The 26,233-nt window shown below is 37.8% G+C and overlaps 10 protein-coding genes across 10 annotated transcripts; 4 read left to right on the top strand and 6 right to left on the bottom strand.

Moving 5' to 3' along the window:
• Positions 1–27: 27 nt before the first annotated feature.
• Positions 28–1,977, bottom strand: FDP41_005963 (uncharacterized protein; the record flags this gene model as incomplete). Its single annotated transcript, XM_044709545.1, has 1 exon — positions 28–1,977. One exon carries the CDS (start codon positions 1,975–1,977, stop codon positions 28–30), a length of 1,950 nt encoding a protein of 649 aa, XP_044559923.1.
• Positions 1,978–2,908: 931 nt separating this feature from the next.
• Positions 2,909–5,057, bottom strand: FDP41_005962 (uncharacterized protein; the record flags this gene model as incomplete). The annotated part of the gene is made up of 2 exons (XM_044709544.1): positions 2,909–3,584; positions 3,763–5,057. The coding sequence occupies 2 exons, from the start codon at positions 5,055–5,057 to the stop codon at positions 2,909–2,911; spliced, it is 1,971 nt and encodes a 656-aa protein (XP_044559922.1).
• Positions 5,058–5,355: 298 nt separating this feature from the next.
• FDP41_005961 (uncharacterized protein) lies at positions 5,356–7,982 on the top strand (the record flags this gene model as incomplete). The annotated part of the gene is made up of 4 exons (XM_044709543.1): positions 5,356–5,852; positions 5,938–6,576; positions 6,681–6,980; positions 7,070–7,982. 4 exons carry the CDS (start codon positions 5,356–5,358, stop codon positions 7,980–7,982), a joined length of 2,349 nt encoding a protein of 782 aa, XP_044559921.1.
• A 710-nt stretch (positions 7,983–8,692) lies between these two features.
• FDP41_005960 (uncharacterized protein) lies at positions 8,693–11,323 on the top strand (the record flags this gene model as incomplete). Its single annotated transcript, XM_044709542.1, has 1 exon — positions 8,693–11,323. The coding sequence occupies one exon, from the start codon at positions 8,693–8,695 to the stop codon at positions 11,321–11,323; it is 2,631 nt and encodes an 876-aa protein (XP_044559920.1).
• Positions 11,324–11,872: 549 nt separating this feature from the next.
• Positions 11,873–15,478, bottom strand: FDP41_005959 (uncharacterized protein; the record flags this gene model as incomplete). The annotated part of the gene is made up of 1 exon (XM_044709540.1): positions 11,873–15,478. One exon carries the CDS (start codon positions 15,476–15,478, stop codon positions 11,873–11,875), a length of 3,606 nt encoding a protein of 1,201 aa, XP_044559919.1.
• Positions 15,479–15,909: 431 nt separating this feature from the next.
• FDP41_005958 (uncharacterized protein) lies at positions 15,910–18,018 on the top strand (the record flags this gene model as incomplete). Its single annotated transcript, XM_044709539.1, has 1 exon — positions 15,910–18,018. The coding sequence occupies one exon, from the start codon at positions 15,910–15,912 to the stop codon at positions 18,016–18,018; it is 2,109 nt and encodes a 702-aa protein (XP_044559918.1).
• Positions 18,019–19,246: 1,228 nt separating this feature from the next.
• FDP41_005957 (uncharacterized protein) lies at positions 19,247–22,431 on the bottom strand (the record flags this gene model as incomplete). Its single annotated transcript, XM_044709538.1, has 2 exons — positions 19,247–20,849; positions 20,939–22,431. The coding sequence occupies 2 exons, from the start codon at positions 22,429–22,431 to the stop codon at positions 19,247–19,249; spliced, it is 3,096 nt and encodes a 1,031-aa protein (XP_044559917.1).
• A 578-nt stretch (positions 22,432–23,009) lies between these two features.
• FDP41_005956 (uncharacterized protein) lies at positions 23,010–23,390 on the top strand (the record flags this gene model as incomplete). Its single annotated transcript, XM_044709537.1, has 2 exons — positions 23,010–23,241; positions 23,362–23,390. The coding sequence occupies 2 exons, from the start codon at positions 23,010–23,012 to the stop codon at positions 23,388–23,390; spliced, it is 261 nt and encodes an 86-aa protein (XP_044559916.1).
• Positions 23,391–24,949: 1,559 nt separating this feature from the next.
• FDP41_005955 (uncharacterized protein) lies at positions 24,950–25,645 on the bottom strand (the record flags this gene model as incomplete). Its single annotated transcript, XM_044709536.1, has 1 exon — positions 24,950–25,645. One exon carries the CDS (start codon positions 25,643–25,645, stop codon positions 24,950–24,952), a length of 696 nt encoding a protein of 231 aa, XP_044559915.1.
• Positions 25,646–25,699: 54 nt separating this feature from the next.
• Positions 25,700–26,062, bottom strand: FDP41_005954 (uncharacterized protein; the record flags this gene model as incomplete). The annotated part of the gene is made up of 1 exon (XM_044709535.1): positions 25,700–26,062. The coding sequence occupies one exon, from the start codon at positions 26,060–26,062 to the stop codon at positions 25,700–25,702; it is 363 nt and encodes a 120-aa protein (XP_044559914.1).
• Between the last annotated feature and the right edge of the window lie 171 nt (positions 26,063–26,233).

The raw sequence follows: 26,233 nt of genomic DNA, 5'->3' as shown, positions 1-26,233 counted from the left end.
CAACAGCAATTCATGAAGGAAAGCCTTTCAAGAAAACAGTTTATTGTACCAATTTGCAATTTTGGCACAAACAATGTCACTATCTAAATTCTTAAAAGGTTGCATCCATTCATGTTGCAATAATTCTGAAGCACAAAGCCTTGAGGAAGGATCAATTTGGATGCACTTCTTCACAAAGTCCTTAAAATCATAAGAATGCGAATCTCCAACGAATTTTTCCACATCCAGAGTTTGAATTTCGTGCATATGAAAACCACTCTCTGAAAATGGGAATTGGCATTTCGACAATTCCAACATGGAAACACCTAATGAATAGATATCAGATTTGTGACTATGCTTTCCATGTTGTAATTTTTCTGGGCTCATGTAGGCAAAAGATCCTAGTCTATTCTGTGGAACATCAGCATAAGTGGAAAGCCCAAAATCTGTCAATTTCACTTCGCCTCTCCTATTGAGAAGAATATTGCTAGGCTTAATGTCAGAATGAATTACATTGTGTTCATCTAAGAAGCAAAGTGCTCTTATAACTTGAACAACCATTAAGCCCAGAATCTCCTCTGGAATACCGCGGCAACGGTCACTGGCACTGTTTTTAGCACTATCAGTAGTCTCTTCTGCGAATAGCCTTCTGCGAGCTGAATGATGTTTCTTTGTCTGTTTGTCCGCCTTACTGTTAACATCTGACATGGGGAACATTTCATCTTCCATAACATCATTTCCATTCAAGTCATCTAAATCGTCGTCATAAGTAATTAACTCTGAGTCACCACAATCCTCATAGGTCATTGGTGAGAGATGAGCTGGTAAAGGTGCATCCAAATCTTCCTCAATGGCTTGACGTTGTTTCTTTGAAAGTTTACCGTATCTTTTGGCAATGATGTCCAAAGAATTTCCTTCCATATATTCCAAAATCAAGTGAATAGAATTTCCTTTCTGAAAACAGTCATAGAGCGTCACAACGTTTGGACAGGGTTTACATATCGATAGAAATTTAACTTCATTCTTTACAATGGATTCTCGTTCTTCATAATGTTCAATGATCTTCTCAGCAAAGCATAGACCAGTGCTCTCTTGTTGTACAAGAGATACCGTGCTCGATGACCCTTCTCCCAATGGTTTAATTTTTCTAAATTTTCTATTTAATTTGTCGTAGGGAATGAACGAACCTCCATTTGGGCTGAAACATTGACTTGCAAAAGAGCAACTAGAATCCACACTACTGCTCAGCGAGTAACAAACACTACTACTATCGCCATAACTATTGGGATTGAAATAACCTGAAGTGTAGTGATTATGACCCAATGAATTTGGTGGAAAATGTTGTTGAGAAAATGAGTGATGGAAATGATGAGGGTGATGGAAACCAGAGGATGATGCAGAATGTGGAGTGGCTTGTAAAGATGACGAGTTTGAAAAAGAGGAGGAAACAGAATGCATTCCATGTTGTCCTCTTGAAATGGTTGATGTGTTGATCATCATGGCTGATGAGGTGGAAGGTGGAGAGAATGGCAAATCTTGTTGACGATGGCTCGTATTAGCAAAAGAGAGAGATTTACTAGAATGGTAGTGATGATGGGGTGGTTGATGGGATGATGATGACTCATCTGCTGACATGCCATACATCATCATGGATGATGAAGAAACTGAAGAAGGTCGAGAAGTGGTTGTTGGATTTGGCACTGATGATGAATACATGTAGAATTCCTGAGGAATTTCAAATTGTTTGGGTGTTCTTGAAACCTTGTTATCCCGCACTGATGAAATACTAAGATTGGATGGCTTATATTTGGCATTAGAGGTTTTTCGTTTGGTGAAGAGAGAGTTGCCCAAGTTGGGAATGGGAATAGGGCTGGAGTTATTGTTGGGCGAGGACGTAATGTTGCTGGAAGGGATTCCTCTTGGAGAGGTGGGGGAAGCTGCAGAAGATGACGGTATTGGTATACCGTTGCTGCTGCTACCGGATAGAGAGAGAACCATGATTGTCTTACAAGTTATATTGTTTTGGTTGTTGAAAGGGTGAATGATTGTGTATGCGAGTGGATTTTGTTTTCAGCAACAACTCAAATAACTATTATCAAAGACGAAGAATAACAACAAATTTCAACAAATTAATTTGAACGAATCAGTGATGATTAAGAGGAGTACAATTGTACGCTATGATGAGTGTTGCTGTTGTTGATTGTAGATGAATTTTGTGTATCTAGGATGTTATTACTATGATGATGATGATGATGATGGCCTATTATCAGTTTTAATTCTATCAAAGAGCCTTTTACTACAGATTCATGGAAAGTGATACCCGGACGTTTTTTGGAGTTATTCAAGTACGTGATTCTCAAATTACAACGTTGGTTGGTTACCAGGAGTTTTGCAGAGAGTATTATTAGGTGCGTTGTTGTTGTTGTTGTTGTTGTTGTTGTACTGGTGCGGGTGATGACTAATAATAAAGCCCCATAAAAACTCCTTGTGCGATTCTTATGAGAGAGCGAGCAAAGAAGAACAGTTAGCGATTTTTTTTTGGATATTTGAAGTTTTGGTCGAAAAAATCAATTTGTAAAAAACGTCATGACTCTCATAAAAGGAATGAGTGGATCGAAAAAAGAGCAATGACTTGATGAGAGCGATCGTTGGAAAGGATCATTGAAGATTTTTTATTACTTTTTGAATGTCAACTTGTCATATCCTGTTTTTTACGGCTTTCTTTGAGGTTTTCCAAGTTCTGAAAGACAAGGTGAAAGCCCTTTAGATCACAACAACTCACCTTAGCACAACAAGAACAAACATTAAAAACCAATGCATGATATATTCTTCTTTCATCTTGTGAATCTTTGTCGATGGTGACGAACATTTATGGATATTTGGAAAAACATTTAAACTTTATATTCTACTTTTTAATATGCGTCAATTTTTAGTATTTTTTGATGTGCTTGGATCTTTTATCGCCACTACCACCACCTCGTCTCTTTCTCTTCTGTCCATCGTCGTTGTCTTCGTTATTGTCCTCTTCATTCTCTCCTTTACGGTTTAATCGCGAGTGGAAGGTCATATTTCGTTCTTTTTTGTTCTTAGAACCAAAATCTAAAAAGTCGGCATGATCATTGTAATTGAGAGATTGTGCCGACTCAATACCATAAATTCCGATGGAATCTTCTTGCTCTCTTTCTGCCTTTTTGTCTCGTCTGTGACTCGAGGTGTCGAAAACTTCTCTTCTTTTGGCTTTTCGTTCCTCAAACTTCTTCTTCTTTTCGGATTCATCCACAGCAAAATCAGGATTATCAAGCATTTCTTTGAATCTTTCATCATCGACAGCAGCGATTTGTGGTTTCTTTGGTTTTTGTTGTGCGAAAGATTCTTCTTCACCTTCTTCTTGCGTAATAAAGTCAACAAGAGCCCTAACACGTTCTTCCTTAAGTCTCTCTTCAGACATGCTGTCCACTTGTCCTGGAGTGAGAAGTTCTGAAGGAGCAATTTCTGGTTTTTGATTGCTGTACTCGAGAGCTCTTTTGTAGAGAGACATTTTAATGAAGAAACCATGCATGTAGGGCCGTAATAAATCTGTTCCAAATAAATCCTCCAATCCGAGACTAAGTGTTCGAGTCAATACAAGGTTCACATATAAACAGTACAGAACATGGCAGCAATAGCAATGGATAATTTGAACATTTCAAATTACCAATGATGTGTCAGTTAGTAAATATTAGGCACATATTGTACAATGATAGGAGGTTAATCTGAAAAGTATCATTGAAATAAAAAACATACTCTTGAACTTCTTCCAATGTAAGGAACTTGAAATCTTGATAGACTGTATTCTTCTTGAAATCTTCGAGTTCTTCTGTAATTTGATCGACAAATGAACACCATTTTGGTGCAGGTCCCAAACTTGGAATATAGAAAGGTTTGATCTTGGATCGTTCTCCTCCAACCAATACCATACCACTGTGTGGAATGATACAAAAGTCATTGATTTTTGCTGTAAGTTCCAAATTGGTATAATTGTTTCCATTGGATTTGTCCCAAATTTTCACCACTTGAGTGTCTGCTGAGAAAATATTCTTTGAAGTTTCATGGTATGCAATTTTAACAATTGGCAAATCAGTGTGGTGATCCTTCACAAAGACAGCTCCTTTCTTTCGCAAATCGAAAAGTCCAACCTGTCCAGAGGTTGTACCCACGGCAAATCCAATTCCATCATTGTCAAATTCGAATGCTGTAACAGCGTGTGAAGAAGATTCAAGTGAAGAAGATCCTAACATGGTATGAATAGAATCAAAGGCGTCAATGCATCCAATAATTTTCTTGGAACGAGGATCCATGCATTCCACAAATCCATTGTCACATCCAAGTCCAAAAAGTTGATGAACTGGATTAATTTTCACAGTATTAATAGCTTCTGCATTCGAGTAACTCATAGTTGGTTTTCTAAACATTCCTTGTTCAAGATTGAATCTATAAATTTCATTACTTGATCCTACCATGACAAGCTCTGCACTATAATCATGATACGTAATGTCTCTTCCATATTTTGGAATTCTAAATCGGTAATAACTTCCCCATTGTGCATGAATTTCAATATATCGGTCCACACACAAAGTTGCCATCTTTTTGTAATCCGATGTAAGTGGACATAATTTGAGAATTTCATAATCCACATGTCTCTTAAACTTTATGGTTAAATCATCCAAAGTGAAACACCTCACTTGTGGTTTATAAATTCCAGAAGCCCACAAGTGATTCTCATCAGCAGCTAAACAAATATTGTTACATGCTGTCGGAAATTCCAAATCATCAATTAAATTGAAATAGTTTTTGGCCTCGGTATTGTATTTTGCTTTGAGTTTGGAATTTTGAACAATATCCGAGAGAGACTTTTTACCTTCCAAATCATAGACAAGAACACCATAATTTTTGGAGGCTATATTCATGTTGCTACTATTGAAAGTGGATGTGCCTCGAGATTTACCATGATTCTTGTCGGCATCGTCTTTAAAGAATTTCACATCGGAGATCTTCTTTTTTGTTTCAATCTCCTTAAGGAGCCTCTTGGTATTAATCATGATGTTGTGGAGAGTTTATTGATGAAAAGTTAGAACTTGGTGAATGTAACAATGGTGATGATAATTGCACTCGAGTAATGTGTAGAAGAGGTTCTTGTTCAATGTGTTTGAATTTTTTTTTGAACTCTGCCAAAAATCAACAAACACATTGAACTTTTGTTTGCATGAAAGAGATCGAGGATTTTCTCGAGATATTCTCATCCAAAAGGTGCTTGAAAGAACGCAACTTCTCCTTGTTTGAAATTTTCATCATCGAACATTGTGCATCAGAATATTTCGTTTTTTATTATTGAAAAAAATGGCACAAAACGAAGAAGAAAATAACAAAATGGCGACTGATGATAACACCATCACGGCCGAACAAGCCTTGCAAGGCTCCTCTGATGAATCATCTTTGACCCAATCAAATCGAGATGTAAATTCTCTTGGCAATAGTGATGAAATGGATAAAACCGATGAGTTGGAGACTTCAACACCAACTCCTGCTGTTTCTGCTGTGGGAGATACTTTTCCATCATCATCAGAAGCAGAAAATACAAATACTTTAACATCTTCTGATTCAGATACTGTGTTAGGAGGAATTAATAATGATGATTCAGATAAGGGTTTAGCAATTACGTCGGAATCAGCCCAATGCGTTCAACTTCCTGCAACTACAGCACTCACAAAGAAATCTCCCTCCATTATCGATGTTACAAAAATTAATTTTGAAGAAAAATTGGCTGAAATCAAAGAATTGCTGCCCAAGACAGCATTTGTTAGTTTCGATCTGGAAATGACTGGCTTGGAATTAGAGTAAGTTTAATTGGCAAGAATTTCTTTTCGTTTGTTAAAATTTGTTAAAAATGGAAAACATGTTTTTCTTAACACAAATATGTAGTGATGAGCACAAAATCTTTCCCTTTGATACAATTGAAGATAGATATGTAAAATTAAGAGATAGTGCGTCACAATTCGAAGTGGTACAATTCGGTCTTTGTCTCTGGTTTGTCGAAAGGCCTGAGGATGAATTTTCTAATATTCAAGACGAAGCCGAACGCTTACGACAATTGCTGAAGAATTCATTGGCCAAAAAGACCACATCAAATGCTGCTGCTGCCTCACCTAAAGTCATAGCAAAGCCATATAACTTTTATCTTTTTAAAGCTCCATCCCGAAGCTCTAGCGTCTTTTCTTGTCAAAACACGTGCCTTCAATTTTTAGTTCAGAACAAGATGGATCTCAATAAGGTCATTGCTCATGGTATCACGTACATGAATGAGGTCGAAGAAGCTTCCACAAGAGAAAAAATTACAAGAATTGCTAAATTCAGAGCATCTGGCTCTGGAACTAGGAAAAGACCCAACGACAGAGGCGAAAGAATTGATAGTAGCAGATTGACACCTGAACAACGAGAGTTTTTGGAAAATTGCAAAGAAAGAGTCGCAGATTGGGTTGCTAACTCTACCGATACAGAGCTTGATCTTGATCCATGCAATGGGTTCGAACGAAAATTCTTATTTGAAGAATTGGGTTCTTTGTAAGTTTTATTTTTTGCAGTGATATACCTTTCAGAGAATAACCATTTTTCTGTAATCAATATATTTCCTTTCATCAATAATATTCATGGGTTCGATTCAACAGATATGAAGGCAGGCTTGTACTTAATACTGTCAACACAAGTAACAAGAGATTGTCATTCATACGTATCAAGAGAGTGGGGACTGAAACAACAGAAGAACGAATGAACAGAGAAATAGAAGAGGCAGTAAACCAAGAGCTTGGTTTTACTAGACTTGTAAGAGAACTTACAAAACACAAGCATTTAATTCTCATTGGACACAATGCTCTTTTGGATATGATGCATGTAATCCACAAATTCATCAAACCACTTCCTTCATCTTCTGAAGAGTTTAAGGCAATTGTTAGAGAAAATTTTGAAAAGTAAGTGTGTGAGTGTTTCCGCTTAATGGACGAACATCTTTTTTATACAATCAAAATGGTCTTTCGATTTATAATTGTTTCAAAATCAGCGTAATTGATACCAAGTATATTTGTGAAACCTACCCACAAATCTCTTCGGCTCTGGTTAGAGATACTTCACTGAGAACAGTTTTTGATTACATGCTGCACAAAACAGATGTTGGTGGGCCAAAATTTGAGAACTTTGACGAGTTTTATGAAGGCATCAAAGACTTTGATCATGTAGCCGCTTTTGATGCATTCATGACAGGTTTTGTATTCATGAAAGTAAGCCAAATCATTGGTACCAATAGAAACAAATTATTCCATGGAATTTCTGATTTATCTCATATTAAGGAAATGGTCAACATTATCAACGTAATGAACTGTGACCATAATTTCAAGCTGCTAAAACCAAACCCACTTGAAGATAGATCCGATTTATTTTTATTGACTGGTCTAACACAAGAAATAACCAACGAACACATCAAAAATGCATTTTACAAGTACGGCATGATTAAGATATTTTGGATCAACGCAAGATATTGTTGGGTGAAATTAATGAACAAGACATCAGCCGATCTCTGCAGCAGAGATGTAATGGATGTTACCAATTGTCACAATCCAGGACTAAAAACACTCGTATTCGAGAGGGGTGTATCAGTAATGAGCTACTATCAGGCAAAGGAAGGTCACATTCTTCCTACTCTATCGTCACTTACTGAAAAGGAGCAAGAAACCTTAAAGAAGAGAAAGTCAATCAGCTCGAGCGATGGCCTTGGTGACGACGAAAATTATCCAAGCACACCCAACGCCACCAACCAAAGCATGCAATCAACCTCACCGGCAGGTACTTCAGCTTCGTTTTCTCCCATGCAAACCTCTCCTCCTTCGTCGTCATCTTCCCAAAACAAACGAGTTCGTAGAAGCGCAGCACTCACAAACGGAGAATCATCAGGAGGATTCTCATGCATCATTCTTTAAGCAGCATTTCGCTCTCGAAAAGTCAAAAACATACAACCTCAAGGTGAGTTGTAAAATCATCATGGTCTTGTATAAAAACACAAGTTTTTTGTTCACCCAAACACTCAAATTTCGATTAATATAATTTACCACATATACAAACACTGATCAGTGTTCAACACGTTTCCAAAATCAATTCATCGATGGTTGAGAAATTCACTAAACACACAAATATGGTCTCGAGTAGGAGCAAGCGCTCAAAGACCAATTTTAACTCTCCTCATTCTTTTCTTCCATTAGAGGAAAAATAGTGGCATATTCAGCTGATGGCCCTAGCATACAAATGCCCTCCAAAGGATCTACAGACTAAGGCCTGGAGTTGTATGGTGGAAAATACCAAAAAAAAGTCACTTGTCACCTGCCACACAAAGTAGGTATTTGGCGCAAGCATTCATCGGAAGAAGAATTTTGATAATAATAACAACATTAGCATTGTGGTGTCTCAAAGACTTCCTGATATTGAAAAACAGAGTTTGCAAAACAAAGTATCATCGTTCGCGTATTCTCTTCTCTCATAGTGTAGTAGTAATAATTTCATTGAATTTCCCAAATCAAATTGATTCGCGTGTTGTATTTTCATCCCTGCTGCGTTTATTGAGCACACACACACCTCTCGCATTGTGTCCTTCATTGCTTGATTATACTCGTAGTAGAGTCTATCAACGCACGACATGATTAACATTCCACAAACTTGTGAAGAAACAAAAGCAGACGACATGATGAATCATTCCTCTCCTACAACCCTCAACAACAACAACATGAATGCAAACCACAACAATCATCACCAATCTCTCACCATGCTTCTCATGGATGGAGACAACCACAGCAACAACAACAACACCTCTCTGATGATGAATCAACCACAACAACAACAACAGAACATGCTCAATCAAAGCTCCATGATGGTCGATTCCAATCTGGTCATGCAAATGATGCGACTCATGATGAATGAATCCTCTCATAATAATAATAACAACAACAACAACCACCATACGAACGTACAACCTCAATCTCAACATTCCATCTTGTTGTCTGCAGGATCTCAATTTACCAATAATGGAGGTACCAATAGTAGTGAGGTCAAAAACAATGCAAGCACTTCTTCACCCACAGCAACAACAACCTCTCTTCGTTCTTCCTCAGTGGTGCAACCATCGAACGTCACTTCCCCTCTCCAATTAGATGTCACTCAATTCCAACAACAATTGGCTCAAGTCATGGCTGTTTGTTCTCAACAACCGCCACCACCTCCAGTGGCAGCCGCTCTCTCCACAATGCTGCTTGCCAATCATGGACAAACTCCCTGCTCCACTTCCTCCTACTCTTCACCCAATAACATGATTTCCAATCATAATAACAATAACTCCTCATCACCCAACATGAATGTCCTGTTGAAAGATTTGGCGCCCAATCATCCACTACAACAGGTATGGATGAATTTGGCGGCAAAAAATAACCATGACTCGGCCTCGGCCTTGTGGCAACAACTCTTCAATAACCCAAATCACCACCCTGCGAATACGAATATTAGCCAAACATCAACACCACCACCACTATCGATGAATAGAAGCAATAATGGGAGTAGTGGGAGCAGTCAGACTATGGGCAATTCTTCAAATGCAACAGCACTGGATCCAGCTGCGATGATTGGTTCTTCCACAGTTGCTCCTAATACAACAAACAAACATAATACAAATCTCTTGCAAGTACCACCTCAAACACATGCCACTCAGGTGAACATGGTAGAGAGTCCAGGAAGTTTGAGCTCCATGACTGAGATGGAACAAACTGCGAATAGTATTCATGTCTTTATCAAGAAAGGCTTTCCACCAAAAAAGAAGGGAAACCACTTGACTTCGGAACAACCTTGGCATCGGTTGGCAAATCCTCAGAGTATTCATCACTCACCCAATGTGGTTTCGTCCACCAAGTTGTCAGAAAAGTCGACCTGTAAAATTGGCACCGATTGCTACTATTACTTGTTGTTGGTTCTGCCAAGTAAATATTACAGTCTTTCAGATCTGGAGTTTCAATTAGAGGAAGAAACAAAAGATGAGGACGAATCAACTTTTAGGGCCTCCAAGAAGAAGGCGTCACCCAAAAAAAAGAACATTCTGCCACATGTGGAGATGAAGATACGTGGAAAGGATCTTTCTGCAACCACCAAGTTCCTCGGTCATGGTAGGAATGGTACGCCTCAACATGCATCTCCCTCTGCAGACTCTTTAAATTCAAACATTATTGCAATTTTCGAAATTTTAGCAAACAAAAAGAAAAATAAGGCAACCAAGAGTGACAAGTGTTATACCGCTTTATTGAAATGCAAGAAGGAAAAACTTGTCACCATGTATATTGATATTCATTCATCGTGTGAAACAGCTAATCATGAAGTAGAAGAGAGCAACGACGTTTTGGATTTGTCGAACCATGAAGCAGCCTCGTCCGATAGTACCTCAACCTCCACAATCAAAAAGAGAAAGAAAAATGACGACGAGAATGAAATGGAAGACGATGACGCTCACAGTGCTGCTTCATCATCTGAGGTAGGCCAACCTCAAATAGAAAGCTCAGCACGAAAACGTTCCAAGTCCTCATCCATTCCTTTACAAAATAATACTAATGCCAAACAAAAGGCAGCACATCCACCAACACTATTCGATCAACTCAAGCAATGGATTATTGTGACTGTCTTTCATCAAAGCATTTCGGTGGACTTGTCAAAATTCCCCAATTTTGCATTCCCTAAGGAGCTTTCACCAAATGAGCAATTCTTGCTCTACGTAGATGTTCCAACACAGTTGTCTGAGGATCATGATATTTGTTTCAAAATTCTAGATTTTCAAACTCAGCAAGAATTGACATTTGCAGGAGAACAGTGGATTGACACCAATGTGGTGAATTGTTGCAATTTCAATATTCAAGCGTCATTAATGTCACTCCATGTCGAGTATGCCATTTCTTTCAGAGACATTAACCATGACCGACCACTTGTATTTATTGTGGCTCTTAAGGATAAAAAGACAGAGGTTGAGAGAATTATTTATAATGGAACGCCTTTCAATATCAAGAGAGGGGTCTCACAGGCACTTGAATGTATTGATGAATTGGGTGTTTCTGCAATTCAATATCCCGGATTTGATGCTGCTCTTGAAAATAGTGCTATTGCTGAAATATTTGATGAAATACCAACAGTGAACAGCGGAAACACAACTAACACAGACTCATTTTTCGCATCGTTTAACATGGTCTCTGAATCTGAGAACATTTTAGAGGATGATTTTGAGAGTTTGTTTGGTCAATGAAATAATGTAATTGCCCTAGGTTGATATAGCGTTGATTTTTCATCAAATGTAATCTGAGAACATTTTACATTAGAAGCTGGTTCGTACTGTAGGAATTGTAAAATATTTCTACAAAGTAAAACTGCTTTTCTAGTTTCTTCGTCAATGGCATCTTTGTCATCAATTAAATAAATTTTAAATAATAATTATTTGATATAATAATAATTGTTTGTGCAAATCCATTTAGGTATTCAATATTCATTATTTAAAATTTTGGCGAAGCTTACAAATATTCCGATCCTTGAAAGTCAGAGTTCTCTTCCGATAATCTAATTCTGTGAGTAGTTTGAAAATATTCTGAATTCTTTGCAATCGTGATGTGACTGTTGTGTGAAATGACATGGCATCCATGAACATCCGCAAGCAAAGAGTGGAGAGAGGAACAAGCAAAGATACACTCAACAAGGTGTCCATTTTTTTACTTTAAGATGAAGTCTACAAATTTTCACTCGAGTTCAACCTGTGTGTGACTTTTAATTTCGTAAAGAATTTTTTCAATTTTTCTTTCAATTACCTCTTAGTTCGTTTTAACAACTGCAAAGGATCGTCACCATACTTGTTGTAAAGTGGTTCAATCTTTTCTTGTCGTTTTCTCTTGGACAAATGTGCTGGATCATGAACCTTATAAAAATTGGGAGCCAGCTCAATCAACCATTTGGGCTCAATAGTAATCACATCACGCATATACTCCTTAGACGTCAATAATAGCGTGTGATAAATGACCCATTCTGGATTTCTGTGGAAAATAGCACTTCCAGGATGTATATACACAGGTTGATTCTCTACCAAAGTTCTATAACCCTCTTGAGGATCTTTCTTTGCAGCATGAGCGAAAAAGCCACTTGTAATTGCCTTTCTGACTTTGGTATAATTCTTTCCACACGAAATGACATTCAACTTGTATCGATCCATAATTGTTAAAAGTTGTTTTCGAATATCTTGTGCTCTCTTCATTGATCTTGCTTGAATAAAGTTTTCAAAACACCACGGTATACTGTAATTACTTCGTTCCCATGCCTGATACACAGAAAGCAAAGTCAAGTGATCACCTTCAGGCTGGAAGAAGCGTGACTTTTTCTGATCGGCCTGTTGTTGCTTATCTCGAGGTCTATAAAAGATGCCCTGCACCGAAAGCATGGACACAATGGTCAACACCTCATCGGAACATTTAAGGTCTACTGAGGCAATAAGAGTTTTGGCCATTTGTGGTTCAAGTGGAAATTCTGCCATTTTTCTTCCCATTTTAGTCAAAAGACCATCGTCATCAAGAGCTCCCAAACTATATAATTGTTCCATGGCAGCAATGAGTGATTGTGGTGGAGGTGGATCCATAAAATCGAAATTCAACAAGTCATTAATACCCATAGCCTTGAGTGTGAGAACAGTATTGGCCAAGTTTGTTCTCTGAATTTCAGGAACAGTATTTGGTAACATTTCATTCTTGTATGCTTCTTCAGTGTAGAGACGATAACACTTTCCAGGACCTGTACGACCGGCTCTTCCTGCTCTTTGACGAGCAGCAGCTTGTGAAATTGGCACTACAGTCAATTGATCCATACCTGTCTTTGGATTGTAGATATTTTGCTTCACAAATCCAGGATCAACCACATAGAAAATACCATCGATGGTAATAGAGGTCTCAGCAATGTTGGTAGCAATGACCACTTTTCTTCCACCCACAGGAGCAGGTTCGAAAATTTTGGTTTGCATTTCGGAAGGAAGGGCAGCGTAGATGGGTAAAATGACCAATTCTGGTACGTCACTACCGAGTGCTTTCATACGTTCATAGAGAATTTGACACGCTGTATCAATTTCTTCTTGACCTGTCAAAAATACGAGAATGTCACCTGCAGGTTCAGTCAAATGAATTTGCATGACAGTGATGAGAGCTGCGTCCAAATAATCTTCTTCAGGTTCCTTAGTGTACAAAATTTCGACTGGATATGTTCGGCCAGGAATGGTAAAGATTGGACAGGTGTAAAAGTAAGTGGAGAATTTTTCTGCATCCAAAGTGGCACTGGTCACAATTAATTTGAGATCCTTTCGTTTTTGAGTGAGTTTTTTGAGAAGTGCAAAGAGAACATCGGTATGTAAGTTACGCTCGTGAGCTTCGTCCAACATGATGACAGAGTACTTTTCCAGGAGAGGATCTAATAGTGCCTCTCTCAATAACATACCGTCTGTCATGTATTTGATTACAGTATCTGGTGAGGTACAATCTTCAAAACGAATGGTATAACCCACTTCCTGACCTAATTTACATCCAAATTCTTCGGCAACACGTCTTGCTACAGAAATTGCAGCAACTCGACGTGGCTGTGTACATGCAATCATCTTGTTACCATTAATTCCAGCCTCTGCAATATATTGTGTAATTTGTGTAGTCTTTCCTGAACCAGTTTCTCCAATGACAATGAGGATTTGATTGTCTCTAATGGAGGTAATTAGTTCATTTCTCAACGAGTAAACTGGTAAGCTCTCTCGTTGTTGTTTGATAGTTGACGGAGAACTTCGTTGAGCAACACCACTGATGGCTGTTTTTCTCCAATCTGGAGCTCCTTGACCAGCAAAACCTTTCTGGCCTGAAAAGTCAGTGGCTTCATTGATACGTCTATAGTATTCTGAAAGAGGATCGTCCGCTTCCAAGTCTTCCATGTCACCTTGCAGTTTAGCCTTTTGTTCTTCCTTGATTTCTCTACGCTCTTGTGCAAATTCTAATTGTTTTTCTGCAATTCTGGCCAAAGTGCCGTCTCTGACTTGTGTGAGACGCACAGGTGAGTAAGCCATTCCTCCTTTCATGGTTTGACCACTCAAAAATTTGGGTTCTTTCTCGCTCATTTCAACTTCAATATCCTCTTCCACTTCGTCATAATTGAGCTCACCAGTTTCTTCATTGATGACGCCACCTCCACTAGCAAATCCAGAAGCTTTCAGTTGCTTTTCTTCCCACAAATCGTAAGGATTCTGTTTTTTGATCGGTCTTCTGGGATCTTTGCTTGTATCTAAGAATGCTGGAGAAATTCCAGAGTGATGTGATAATAGTTTGGAATCCTCTTCTCTGCTAGGTACTCCAATATTCTTAGCGAGGGCTCTCCTTGGAAATAGATCTTTCCCTGTTTGTTGATCGACTTCTTTCATCGATAGAGATATTCTAGAATCGGTTGCAACAATCACCTTAACCAAAACAATGTCGTTCCGCGAGACAACCTCGTCAACTTTGGATACTTTTTTTTCATTACTGATTTCACTAATGTGACAGAGACCGTCCTTATTTCCACGGACAATGACACCGTCAATAGTTTCCTCAAGCCTAGCAAAGAAACCATAATTTTTGATACCAGAAACTCGGGCCTTATAAATTTGATTGACTTCGATGGTATCTGTGTACTCCCGCTTGGCATTTCTGCGTGCTGCCGATCCATCAGCTGATGAGGACGAAGAGGCTGATGCATTTCGACTTCTTTCTTCATTTGAAAACCGATTATTGCGAGAATCAGAAGATTTGTCAATGAATTGACTTTTGGAGTCAAAACTATTGGGTTGGCTTGTGACTTTCCTATCGAAGGTATCCTTCTTCTTGTCACTGTCTACACTCGTCGTCGAACTATATATTGATGATTTGTCTGGTAAACATAAACTTGGGAATTTTTTCGTCAACTCTAATTTCCTTCTCAAATTGTTTTCCATTTCTTCTTTTATACTCTTATCGAATGAATGTAATCGATCGTTGATTTGATCCGATGTAACTGTAACAGCTTCTTTCGATGATTTTCCATCGTACGAGCTATCTGCAGATACTTTCTCTTCCGATTTAACCAGCGAGCTCACCGAGAATTGACCAGCACTTGTAAATTTTCCATCACTTGAGTTTCCTAACGAAGAAGATAATTTAGAGTTAGACATTCTGTGTATCATTGCATATAGTCGTTCTACAAAGTCTCGTGGTAATTCCGCATCATTATCAATTAATTTGTTGTAAAAATCATCAACGTTCTTGGATTCTTCTCTTGCCAAATAAATTACAAATTCAGCAAGAGCCTTTTCTCCGGATCCCACATTTGTTTCCAGCTCTTTACAAACTTTAGAAACGAGTTGCAATTCGAGTAATCTTTCCATGATTGCGATTCGATGATGATCCGTATCGGCTTGATAAATTAATAAATTTCTTGTTGTCTTTGTATTTATATTTTAAACAAGATTGCTACTTGAAGATAACTTTGTTTTCAGAAAGAAACAACCTATTTAATGTTCCAATTTTCGGGATGTTATTCTCTCTCGGAAACAATGCTCGTCACGATCACTCACACGCCTCAGCACTTCGATTATTTTTTTTTTGGTTGAAGATGAAGTGTTGTTGCAACAGGAGATAGCGAAAAAACAATTATCCTCTCAAGACTTATTTATAAGAATTAGAGAGTGATTCGATCAAAATTCCAAAGGAAAGGATTTTTGCAAAGTCAGACCAACCATTCTTCTTCTAAATTAAATTACTAACATTGTCTCGTTATATTTCATTTGAAACAAAAAAAAATTTCAATTTTGAATTCATGAATTCCCTCTCTCATCATCATCAACAAGATGTAATACTGGATCAGGCTTCTTCGGCACCTCCTTTTATTAGAATTGTGGAAGGTGTTGTACAACAATTACTGGATCAAGTTTCGGATTGTTTTGGACCGAATGCAAATGTTCGGGAGAAAATTATTGTAGACTTGTCCCACAAGAAGCAACAACAACCAAAATATTTATCATCTGAAGGATCATTTATTTTGCAACATTTAACGGTTAGACATCCTGTGGGAGTGATGATCATGAAAGCAGTGAAACAATTGCATGTGGGATGTGGAGATGGAACGATTAGTTTTTTGAAATTGTTATTGGAGTTGACTCGAGGAGCACATGAACTGATGAAGAGTTCCGTAGAACCCATGATGATGAGTGAAGTATTGGTCAAACTCGAAAAGTTTTGTGTGAATGAAATGAAAAAGTTTGGCTTTAATTTGCTTGTCAATGAGAAGAATGAGCAAATTGATTTATCAAGCATTAAGAACAATAAGGATATTCTTTCATTGAAAATTCGACTTCATTCAGGAAAGGTCAGAGAACTCTTAAAAACGTTTCTCTCAACAAAATTGAGTGAAAAAGAGACACAACTGTTGATGGATGTTTGTCTGAAAGCTTCATCGACACTCTACGAGAATTTGACCATTCACGAAATGAAAAATTTGCAATTCAATCCCAATTTTCACAACATTCATGTCCTTGCTCTCACATCACTCAGTGGGAAAGCTGAGTACTTTGAAGGTTTGGCATTTGAACATGGGCTGCAACATCCCTACATGTTGCGTCAACGTGAAAGTTGCAAAATTGTTGTGCTATGTGACATTCCTCTGGAATTGATTAAAGAAAAGAAGAAGAATGAGTTTCGTACTGCAGAAGAACGACTACAATTATTGAGAAATGAAAGAGCAAAAATCGATCAACAGATTAATCATATCATTAAGAGTGGTGTTGGTGTTGTTGTTTCCAACGATGCCATGGACGACATTAGTTTGGACAGATTTTGTAAGAATGGAATTATTGCATTGAGACATGTACGACAGGATATTTGCGACAAAATATGTGAACTCACTTCCAGTACTAAGGTATATTCATGCGAACAGGAAATTAAGGAAGAATACTTGGGCTCTCTTTCAAAAATTAGAATTGAGGAAGATCATAGACAAACTGAATCTACAGTATACATTCAAGGAAATGTCACAAATGGCTCAACAAGTAGAATTGGTACTATCATTGTTCATACAGCCAATGTTATCACTCAACATAGGTACATTCGTATCATTAAGGGAGCGCTAAAAATTCTAAGAAACTCTTACGAAGATTGTCTCATTGCCCCTGGCGGAGGTTGTTTGGAAATGATGCTCGCTAGTCGAATTCGTGAAATGTGCTCACTCACTACTGAATTGAGTTCCACTGAACAATGCATTTATGAAATGTTTGCCAACTCACTCGAATCATCGATTCCTGCTTCTCTTTGCGAAAAGAGTGGTTTCAATGTGAACCTTGTCATGCGGAAATGGAAAGTATTGACTCAACAAGCGGTGTCTAATAAGAACTCCTCTACACAAACATCACGATTGTGTACTTTAAATTGTTTGAAATATCCAGCCGAATTTGTAGATCCTCTCCAATTGGGCATTTGGGATTCTATGAGAGTGAAAATTCAATCTCTCCATCAAGCTGTCGAATTAACATGCAGTCTCATCAAAATTAATTCCATTCTCACCTCTCCAGATCTTAAAAAAGAATCACAAGAAAAACTCAATCAAACATTGAATCAATTAATGATGGAACAACAAGCTGTTAAAAAAGATCAATGGAAATACCATAGATATCATTCAGGATTGAACAGTGGTGGAAAATTGGACGACAAGAAAAAACAAGATATTATCAAGAAAGAGGAACGTTTTTACAGTAAGGAAATGACCAAACACAGAAAAATGTTGGAAATGAATCAACAACTCGTGATGGAACCAGAAAGAAACTCCATCCAAACTCGAGAGCAAGAAGAACAAGAGTTTCATGCAAGAAAAGAGCATGAAAGAAAATTGAGAGAGAAGGGCTTACTTGGATATGATCTTGAGCCATTCCAGTAATAATTTCTAACATTTCACATTGATTGGAAATGAGAGAAACCACAGGTCGATACGTCGTGAAATATTAGTTCGATTATTTCCATAGAAGCGTCTCTCACATTTTTGCCATTCTGTGAGCTCTGGTTGATCCGATAGTTATTCTGCCACGAGGAAAATGATGCGGAACACTTCCGACCTGAATCGAAGGCGCAGCTGTGAGACGAAGGGCGGGAGGTTTCGCAGAAGTTTTCGAGTGGATAGAAGAATTTTTTTACCGGGTTGCTCGAGCAAACACAAGAACAATTTCCAACGAAAAAAATGTCAGAACATCCCAACCCTGTTGCTGGTTCAAGCACGGAGCAACAGAAAAAGAAGAGAAAAACAGAATTGGACAAGGTGAGAGAGACGATCGAACAGTCAGATGTTGTTAATACTGGAGAGTGCAAGGGTACAAGATCAGAATATATGCCATTTCACAAGAAGAACTTCCACAACAATTTTAGCAAGCTGTGATGGTGTCACTCAAGCAGATATTAAGAGGCACGGAAACTGGACAAGCAATTCTGTGGCTGATAGATATCAATCTGAAAACAGAGAAACAGCAACAAAGACAGCCTTAAAAATTAGCGAAAGACTCAATTCTGTCACAAGCACCACCAGCTCCACCATTGACAACACTGCACGAACCCCATTTCAAAATTGTGTTTTCAATAACTGTACAATAAATTTCAATTTTTAATACCTTATTTGCTGCATTTGGGAAGTATGGTAAGGCTGTTCCGCAACTCAGCTAAGGACTGTTCCGCACAGCTTTCGGAAGTTCACAGTTCACCCTTTTCCGCTGCATTTCCTCTGTTGATCGACTTAGTGGTCATATCATTTTTCGCTGGCATCACTTTCCATCACTGTAAAAAAAGATCATTTCCACTTTTTGAAAAAAGAATTCCAAAGCCAATGGATGGAAACTTGTCACCAAAACATGAAGAATAAGGATGTAATTCCTTTTTACAAACACAAGTTTCCCATTCAAGTGAGTTGAGTATGACAAGATTGACATGATTAGAGAGTGCAAAGCCCAAGCATGAGATGATTTTCTCTTCTTCCATGCTTCGACTTTTCTCTAGACTTCGGAAGGTTTCCGATCATTTTTATTTTACACTTTTGTGTTGTCAATCAGAACCCAGCTTATTTTACAATTCATACAACAATTTAATATCACAATACAACAATATCACAATTAAATTAATAATCACTTCAAACGCATAAACGAATGGAAGGGTTTGTGTGTCGTGTACTTGTCCAAGTGCAAACTGTCATAATTCTTCTCGTGTAAGAGATAGCACTTATTGCACAGAATAAATGACATGCATGTTTTACACTTGTGAATTGGGCCCTCGAGTCCTACAGTGGCACATGCAGCACATTTGAGTTTCGAATGAACGTGTCTTGGCTCTGGAATAAGTGAAATTTCATGCGTGCATTTGTGTCCTTTGGGTTCCTTTTGTAAAAAGAAACATTTTCGACACAAATTGACATCCTTACATTCAGTACACATAAATCTCTCTCCAACAATAGGACATGCCAAACAAGAAGTGCAACGCTTATCCACATGAACTGCATAGCCACATCCTGGATCTGGAAATTCAATACATGTAAACGCAGATGCAGCATGTTGATGACCTCCTTCTTCAGGTGGAAGGGTCATGATGGCATCAAAGCACTCCTCACACACATCAAAATCCTTTTCACATTCTTTACAGGAAAATCTAGATCCACATATTGGATACATTTCACAATGATCACAAGCATACCAATCGTGGAATATTGGTTCTGTACAATTATTTTCAATTACAAAATAAGGTCCATATTGTTTTTCATACTTATTGGCACATTGTGAACATAAATTTACAGTTGGGTCCACTTGGCTCTTATACCTAGGGATATTCTTAGAGGTTCCCATCAAATCTGGGGAAAAGAGATTCTTGTCACACTTGGTGCATGAATAGCTGGTCATTTCCTTTTCGAATGCTTCACCAAGACGATTTCCAACACTCAACCAACCACGTCGAATGTTGTGATTTCGAGCAAATAATTCAATTTTTCTTGCACCTGGTACCATGTTTTCAATAATTTCATAAACTTCCATTGGTTTTTGAGATTGAATTCCAATCTTACTAAATAAAATATCATTGGATACTTTGGAAATGTACTGTAGTTTTTGACCATTCTTTTTCGTCGAACCGTGTTTGACACCAACCAATAATAACTCGGTTGAGTGTAAAAAGTAATATCCGGTTCCAGCAAATATTTGATCGTTCTTTGTCTTCTTGACCCAAACAATTTTGTCAATATACGTAAAGCCCCAATGATTCAACAAATTTAAGCCAAATTGTAGAGAAGAATTTAGAACCCACAAAAAGCAAAAACCTTGATCACACAATGATCCAACATTGATGTCCATAATTTCCTGGTATGAGAGAGTATTATAGTTGAGTTTAAAATTCGTATTGCTAAACATCATGGCTTCTTGGGGGCGACTCTGAACCACTCTCCAAGGTGGATCAATGAGAATGACATCAAATTTTCCAAGAGAAGAAAGAGTGAAATACCGCAAATCGCAATTGATATAGTGTCCATCTTTGAAGGGCTTGATTTTGTAATGTGATGAGGCTCCAACAGCGTTAGAAACATGTTCAGAAATAAAGTTAGGGTCGTAAGGTTCTTCAGAATCTTCCTCTTGGTTCTTACTTTCATCGTCATCCAATGAAGCATTCTTGAGAAGTAATTTCTTTTCAATTAAACTTTGAAAACCATCAAAATTGGCCAATTTCACTCCAATAGAGGGTGCCATGCTGTATGTGCGTGTAGGTGAAAATGAGTGATGTGTCAGAAATATTGGCATGTCAAAGAATGATTGCTTTCAATTAATTTCTCTACTTACTCTATATTCTCATTCATGTGCAAATCAAACTCTTCATTCGTTAGGGAAGTTGTTTGTGGAAGCTTGAAAAATTCGCATTTAGATTTGGAATAGGGTTCAACAAGGGATACCTGTTGTTGCTGTTGTTGTGCGTTACAGTTACCTATACTATTATTACTATTCGGTGATACTTTCTTGACAATCGAATCGTTAGAAGGTAAACAAGTATGACAAGTTACATGAGTTGGAAGGGTAGAATTCTGGTTGTGATGGGTAGACAAGTTAGTTGATTGCAATTTTTGAGGCTGTGTGGTTTTGTTAGCATCTTCTTCATGATCACTCTCATGATTCATTTCTGCAATTCTTGACCGATTGTATTCTTGTAATTGTTCTTGAACTCCAGTGACATTATAAATTTGATACAAATTTGGCACACCATTCACGCTTGTGGTGGGTGATTCTTGTCGAGTAGCTGGAGATTTTCTAGAACGACTTCCTCGAGATGCAGGGCTTGATAATTTGGTGGTGGGACTCTTACGTCGTTGATTGTTGGAAGCAGATTTAGCATTCCTTGAAACAGACAGTGGTGAAATGCTTTTTTCTCTTCTTCGTTTTGTCACATTGTTGGTTTTCGTGGTTGAAGTTGATGTCGATTTGCGCAATTTTTGGGGGTTTTTTCGCTTGGATTCGCGATACTCTTCATCATCTTGGTCATCACTGCTTTCATTTTCTTCTTCCTCAAAATCTTCGTCTTGATTCTCTTCGTCACTCATTGTCACAACCAAATCTTCAGCTTCATCAACCCAATGGCTTAATTCTTCCAAACCCTCATCATCGCTACCACTTGGATCGACATATTCATCTTCAGACTCTTCGGATGAGGAGGAAGATGAAATAAACAGCGCTGCATCTGCATCGTTATGATTGTCCTCGTGTTCATTCTCGTGTTCATCATGAGTGGAATTGATACTCTCCATTTGGTGTGTCCCTTCATCGGTGTTCTTGTCGACAGTTGAGGAAGGAGAGGTTGCTACCTGTTTGTTGCCGCGAGTATTACTACGACGAGTATTTCTCAAAGAATTGTCGCTATTTCTGGTATGACTATTACTTGCAACCGACAAACCATCGTTGCTTGCACTAGTCCGATCGCTATGTCTAGTTCGCGGATTCTTCTTCTTGGTTGACCTCATTCTACTTTCATCATTTTCCGAAATGCCAATTTCAATATAATCCTCATCATTATCTTCATCCGATTGTTGTTTCTTCTTTCTTGAGGTTGACTTTTGCTGTTTTCGGGATGTATCGTTTGTGGAAGACCTCTTACTAGTCCTCCGCTTGTTGTTGGAATGATTCTTCTTTTTTTTCGTTTCATATCTCTCCTCATCATCATCTTCCTCATCATGTTGTTCTTTCAATATCTCTTCAAAGCTACTGCTACTACCACTATCCTCCTCCTCTTCTTCTTCTTCTGCATACGAAATGGCCTTCCGTTTCCGAAGCGAAAGTTTTTGCATTTTTTTTTAAATGAAAAATTTATCTTCAGCAGTTTTCACGAACTTTTAAATCCAAGAATGATGATCATCACGTTGAGAGGAAAGGTTTTCAAGACTTGTTTAACTCCAAGTTCGCTTTAAGAATACAAAGGAGAGGAAAAGGAATTCATATTTAATTCATTTATAAGACATACTTTTTTGAAGAAGATTCTTTTTGGGTGTCGTAAGCAGCTGAAAATGGAAATATGGATATCTCTTTTTATTACAAGTTAGGGACCAAAGAGAAGGAAAAAGGGTAACGCTATAATTATAAAGCTTGGTCACATTGAGGTAATTTTTGGATTCATGGTTTGCTTGCCAAGGTATTGACTAGTTTTGAAACTTTCGAATCCAATCCCCAAAATGCAATCCATTCAAATTTCCTCATTGCAAGGTGTCATCTTCAACATGAAGAGGAATGGATTTTAAAAAATGTGCTTTCTCTAATTCTGTTAACCCAACGTAATGTTTACAAAACGCTCAATCAAATGAATTGTTTTAATCACATAATAAATACTAGTAAGCCAAACAATCATTCAATAAAACAATTACAAAAAAAAATGTCTAAAACTGGTAGTAGCGGTGGATTATCATCATGGTTTGAAGAAAAAATTGAGGAATGGTCGGATCAAGCCTATGATTCCGAGACGGATGAGGAACTCTGCCAAATTTCATCCAAACAAAGAAGAAAGGAAATTAAAAAAGAACGATTTTTAGCACAATCGGAAAAGACCATCACTACCGTATTGGGAGCAGTGACTAGCATTGTTGCAATGATTTACTTTTCCAAGTGTAAGTAGAAAGGAGGTGAATTTAGGGTGTGATGGGAATATAATTGGATTTATGTGTGCGTGAATGTCTGAATTTTGATTGTGTTTTTTCCATTTAAAATTTTAATTGTGACTGAAATAGATCTTTGGAACAAATACCCAACACCATAGAGTTTCGAAACCTTCATGAACACTTCAAATTTGAAATTTTCACAAAGAAACAAAAAATTAATTTTGCTTTTGTGAATTAATAAATATATACTCCTTCAGAACATTTGAGTTCTCTAAATATTATAAGCTTCAAATAAGATAATGGTGATAACTCGCCTTCATTCAACAAAACAACCTCACCTGAAGCCTCGGGATGAAGTCACACTGTTTATTTCTTTTAGCTTTTTCTCCAGTTACTTCTTACCTTCAACCCAGGTCCGTAAAAATGGATTGCTTTGGGGTATGTGTAAATGTTAGAGATGGACATTCAATACAACAATTTACCTGCTTGTTTTTCTCTTCGTAGTCAAGAGCTCCAATTTTTCTCATTGTTGGAATCCATTCGTGTTTGTTGATCGAAACAACTAACATGGAAAGATCATATCTATTTTGAACCAGCTCCTCTTCTTGCTTTGAGAACTATGTATCCAATGTATGACATGTCTTTCCATGCTCCACCGTAAAATAATACCAACAAAATATTCGCTCTTTTAATAAAACTTGAACTTTTGAAGAGTAAAACAATGAATCGTTCAAAGCAGCTTTGACTTTATTTTCAAACTCTGATGACCAAACCTTTTCCACAGTCTGAATTGACGCCTTTTCGAGCTGTTTGGCGTCGCGACTGACAACATAGTAATGGTTTTGGTCCAGCACTCACCAATAATTTGTCTTCACATAATATTCCGCTCGATAAGTGTTATGAAGTCGATGCAAATCTTATTTATTCACATCCAATCTAGATGTATAAAAGCTAAATTCAGCGGCATCAAACTGCAAGAGAGCGTCCCTGTGTTCATCATTTGGAATGGAGCATGTCCGTGCAGCGAAATCAATGGAGGATTGTAGTTTGGAGAGGGAAACTTCTGTGCTCTTTTTGGCAATCTCTTTCTCTTGCTCTTCTGTATCCATAAAATGAACAAAGAAATCGCCATTATCGAACAGGAAATAGTGTTTTAGAGAATGGAGCCGATCCAGTACTTGAATTTTCCAATGAAATATTCAATAATTCGTTTAGATGAGCATGCATAGGCCTCTTCAATAATGGATAGGGTTAATATGGGCAATCTTCTTTTCAAATTATTGTCCACACTCGCTCAACAAGGTCAAATATCTTCCACCTGCCAGAACTTTGTCGCTAATCTTGGAGAGGAAGAATGGACCTCCCTTGTTATGCTGTATTTTGACTCCAAATAACGTGAATTTAAATCTCAAGCAAGTTGTTCCTTCACAATTTGTTTGTTCTTCTCGATAGAAAATTCCCCAAATACATCCTCAATTTCTCCCTTAATTTTGTCAAAACCCATCAAACAATTAAATAATTCCTCAATGATGACAAATTCTTGAACTTTGGATGGTAAATTTTCTAATGTGTTGTTAGAGAAGTTAGTGGAGTTGTTGTTCTGAAGTTTGGCTGTGAAGGTTGTGAGATGTTTTTGAGAGACCTTGTTCAACTTACAAAACGATCTAAAAAGGTTTGAGCTACTAAGCAATATATTGAGATGAACAACTGATGAATTCTAGAAAATATATTCGTACGATGTCTCCTCTTCTTGTTGTGGAAAATGTTCTCTCAGCACAGCCTCTTTATCTTTAAAATAGCGCAATGTTTCTTTTGTTTTTTCAGTTGAAAAAAGCCGAAATAACTCTTTGGGAGATGACCTTTTGATGGGATTTTCTTTTAACGATGAACCAATAAATTCTTTCAACAATGTTCGAGAGGATTCTTCTTCTTGTCGTTTCAAACATTCTTCAATCTTTGATTTGTTGCGACAATCAACTTTGTTCAACTTTAAGCATTCTAAAACAACAAGTCCCAAAGAATAGACATCACTTTTCGGAGAGATTTTGTGTTCTTTTTCTCTTTCTGGTGCACGATAACCTTTAGAATAGGATTTACAGGTCAACTCTTTGTCACCACGTTTGCATTCATAACGCGTATCCGTTTCAATACATTCATCGAAGGTTTCAGAAATTTCAAAATCGATCAAATAGTAATGATTGTCATATTTAACAATGTTTTGAGGTTTCACATCGTTATGAATCATGTTCTTCGATTCTAATATCACTATTTGGCATAAAACGTCACAAATCATGCCTTGCATTTCCTCCACTGACATTCCAAAACGAATTGTTGAGGATAAATCAATACCTGCGACACTGATCAAACTATTGTCTGGTCCACAAACCAGGTACAACGTTCTCATCTTTTTCATTATTGTCGATGTTTTGCTCCATTCCTACGGAAAGACTTCTCTTTGCAAGTCATTTTAATGGGAAAAGCTGATTCCTTGGGTGGCTGGTAAACGAGGTTCAATAGCAAAAATACGCCCTAACGCTTTGAGAGAATCTAAGGACGACTTGCTCAATTTAGAGGAGCCTAACATTCCAAAATAATCAAGATAAAAAACGTTCAAGGCTCTAACGTTCACAGCAAGGTAGTCCAATGTTCCAACACCACGAGGAAAGAATTTGTTGGGAGGATCTTTGGTGGTGACAGCAAGAGCAACTTCGTTTGGTGTGCACTTGAGGAAACCTTGATTTTCAACAAACAACTTTAAATTTCCTTGTTGTCCATCCACATAGGAATACCATTCCACGTTTCTCCAATTTGTGCACCTGTTACAGGTCATGTAAAAACAAATAAAAAGCACGTTCTGGAAGATTTCCGAGTGTTTTGTGACGGATGACGGCGTCGACAGCAGAAACAATCATAGACGGATCACACCAAAAATTCGCAGTTGGCAGGACTCGAACCTGCGCGGGTCGCCCCATTTGATTTCTAGTCAAACGCCTTAACCACT

The sequence above is a fragment of the Naegleria fowleri genome, assembly GCF_008403515.1.
Source record: "Naegleria fowleri strain ATCC 30894 chromosome Unknown tig48, whole genome shotgun sequence".
Taxonomy (NCBI): domain Eukaryota; phylum Heterolobosea; class Eutetramitea; order Acrasida; family Naegleriidae; genus Naegleria; species Naegleria fowleri.
This window is presented reverse-complemented; position numbering and strand designations above follow the sequence as displayed.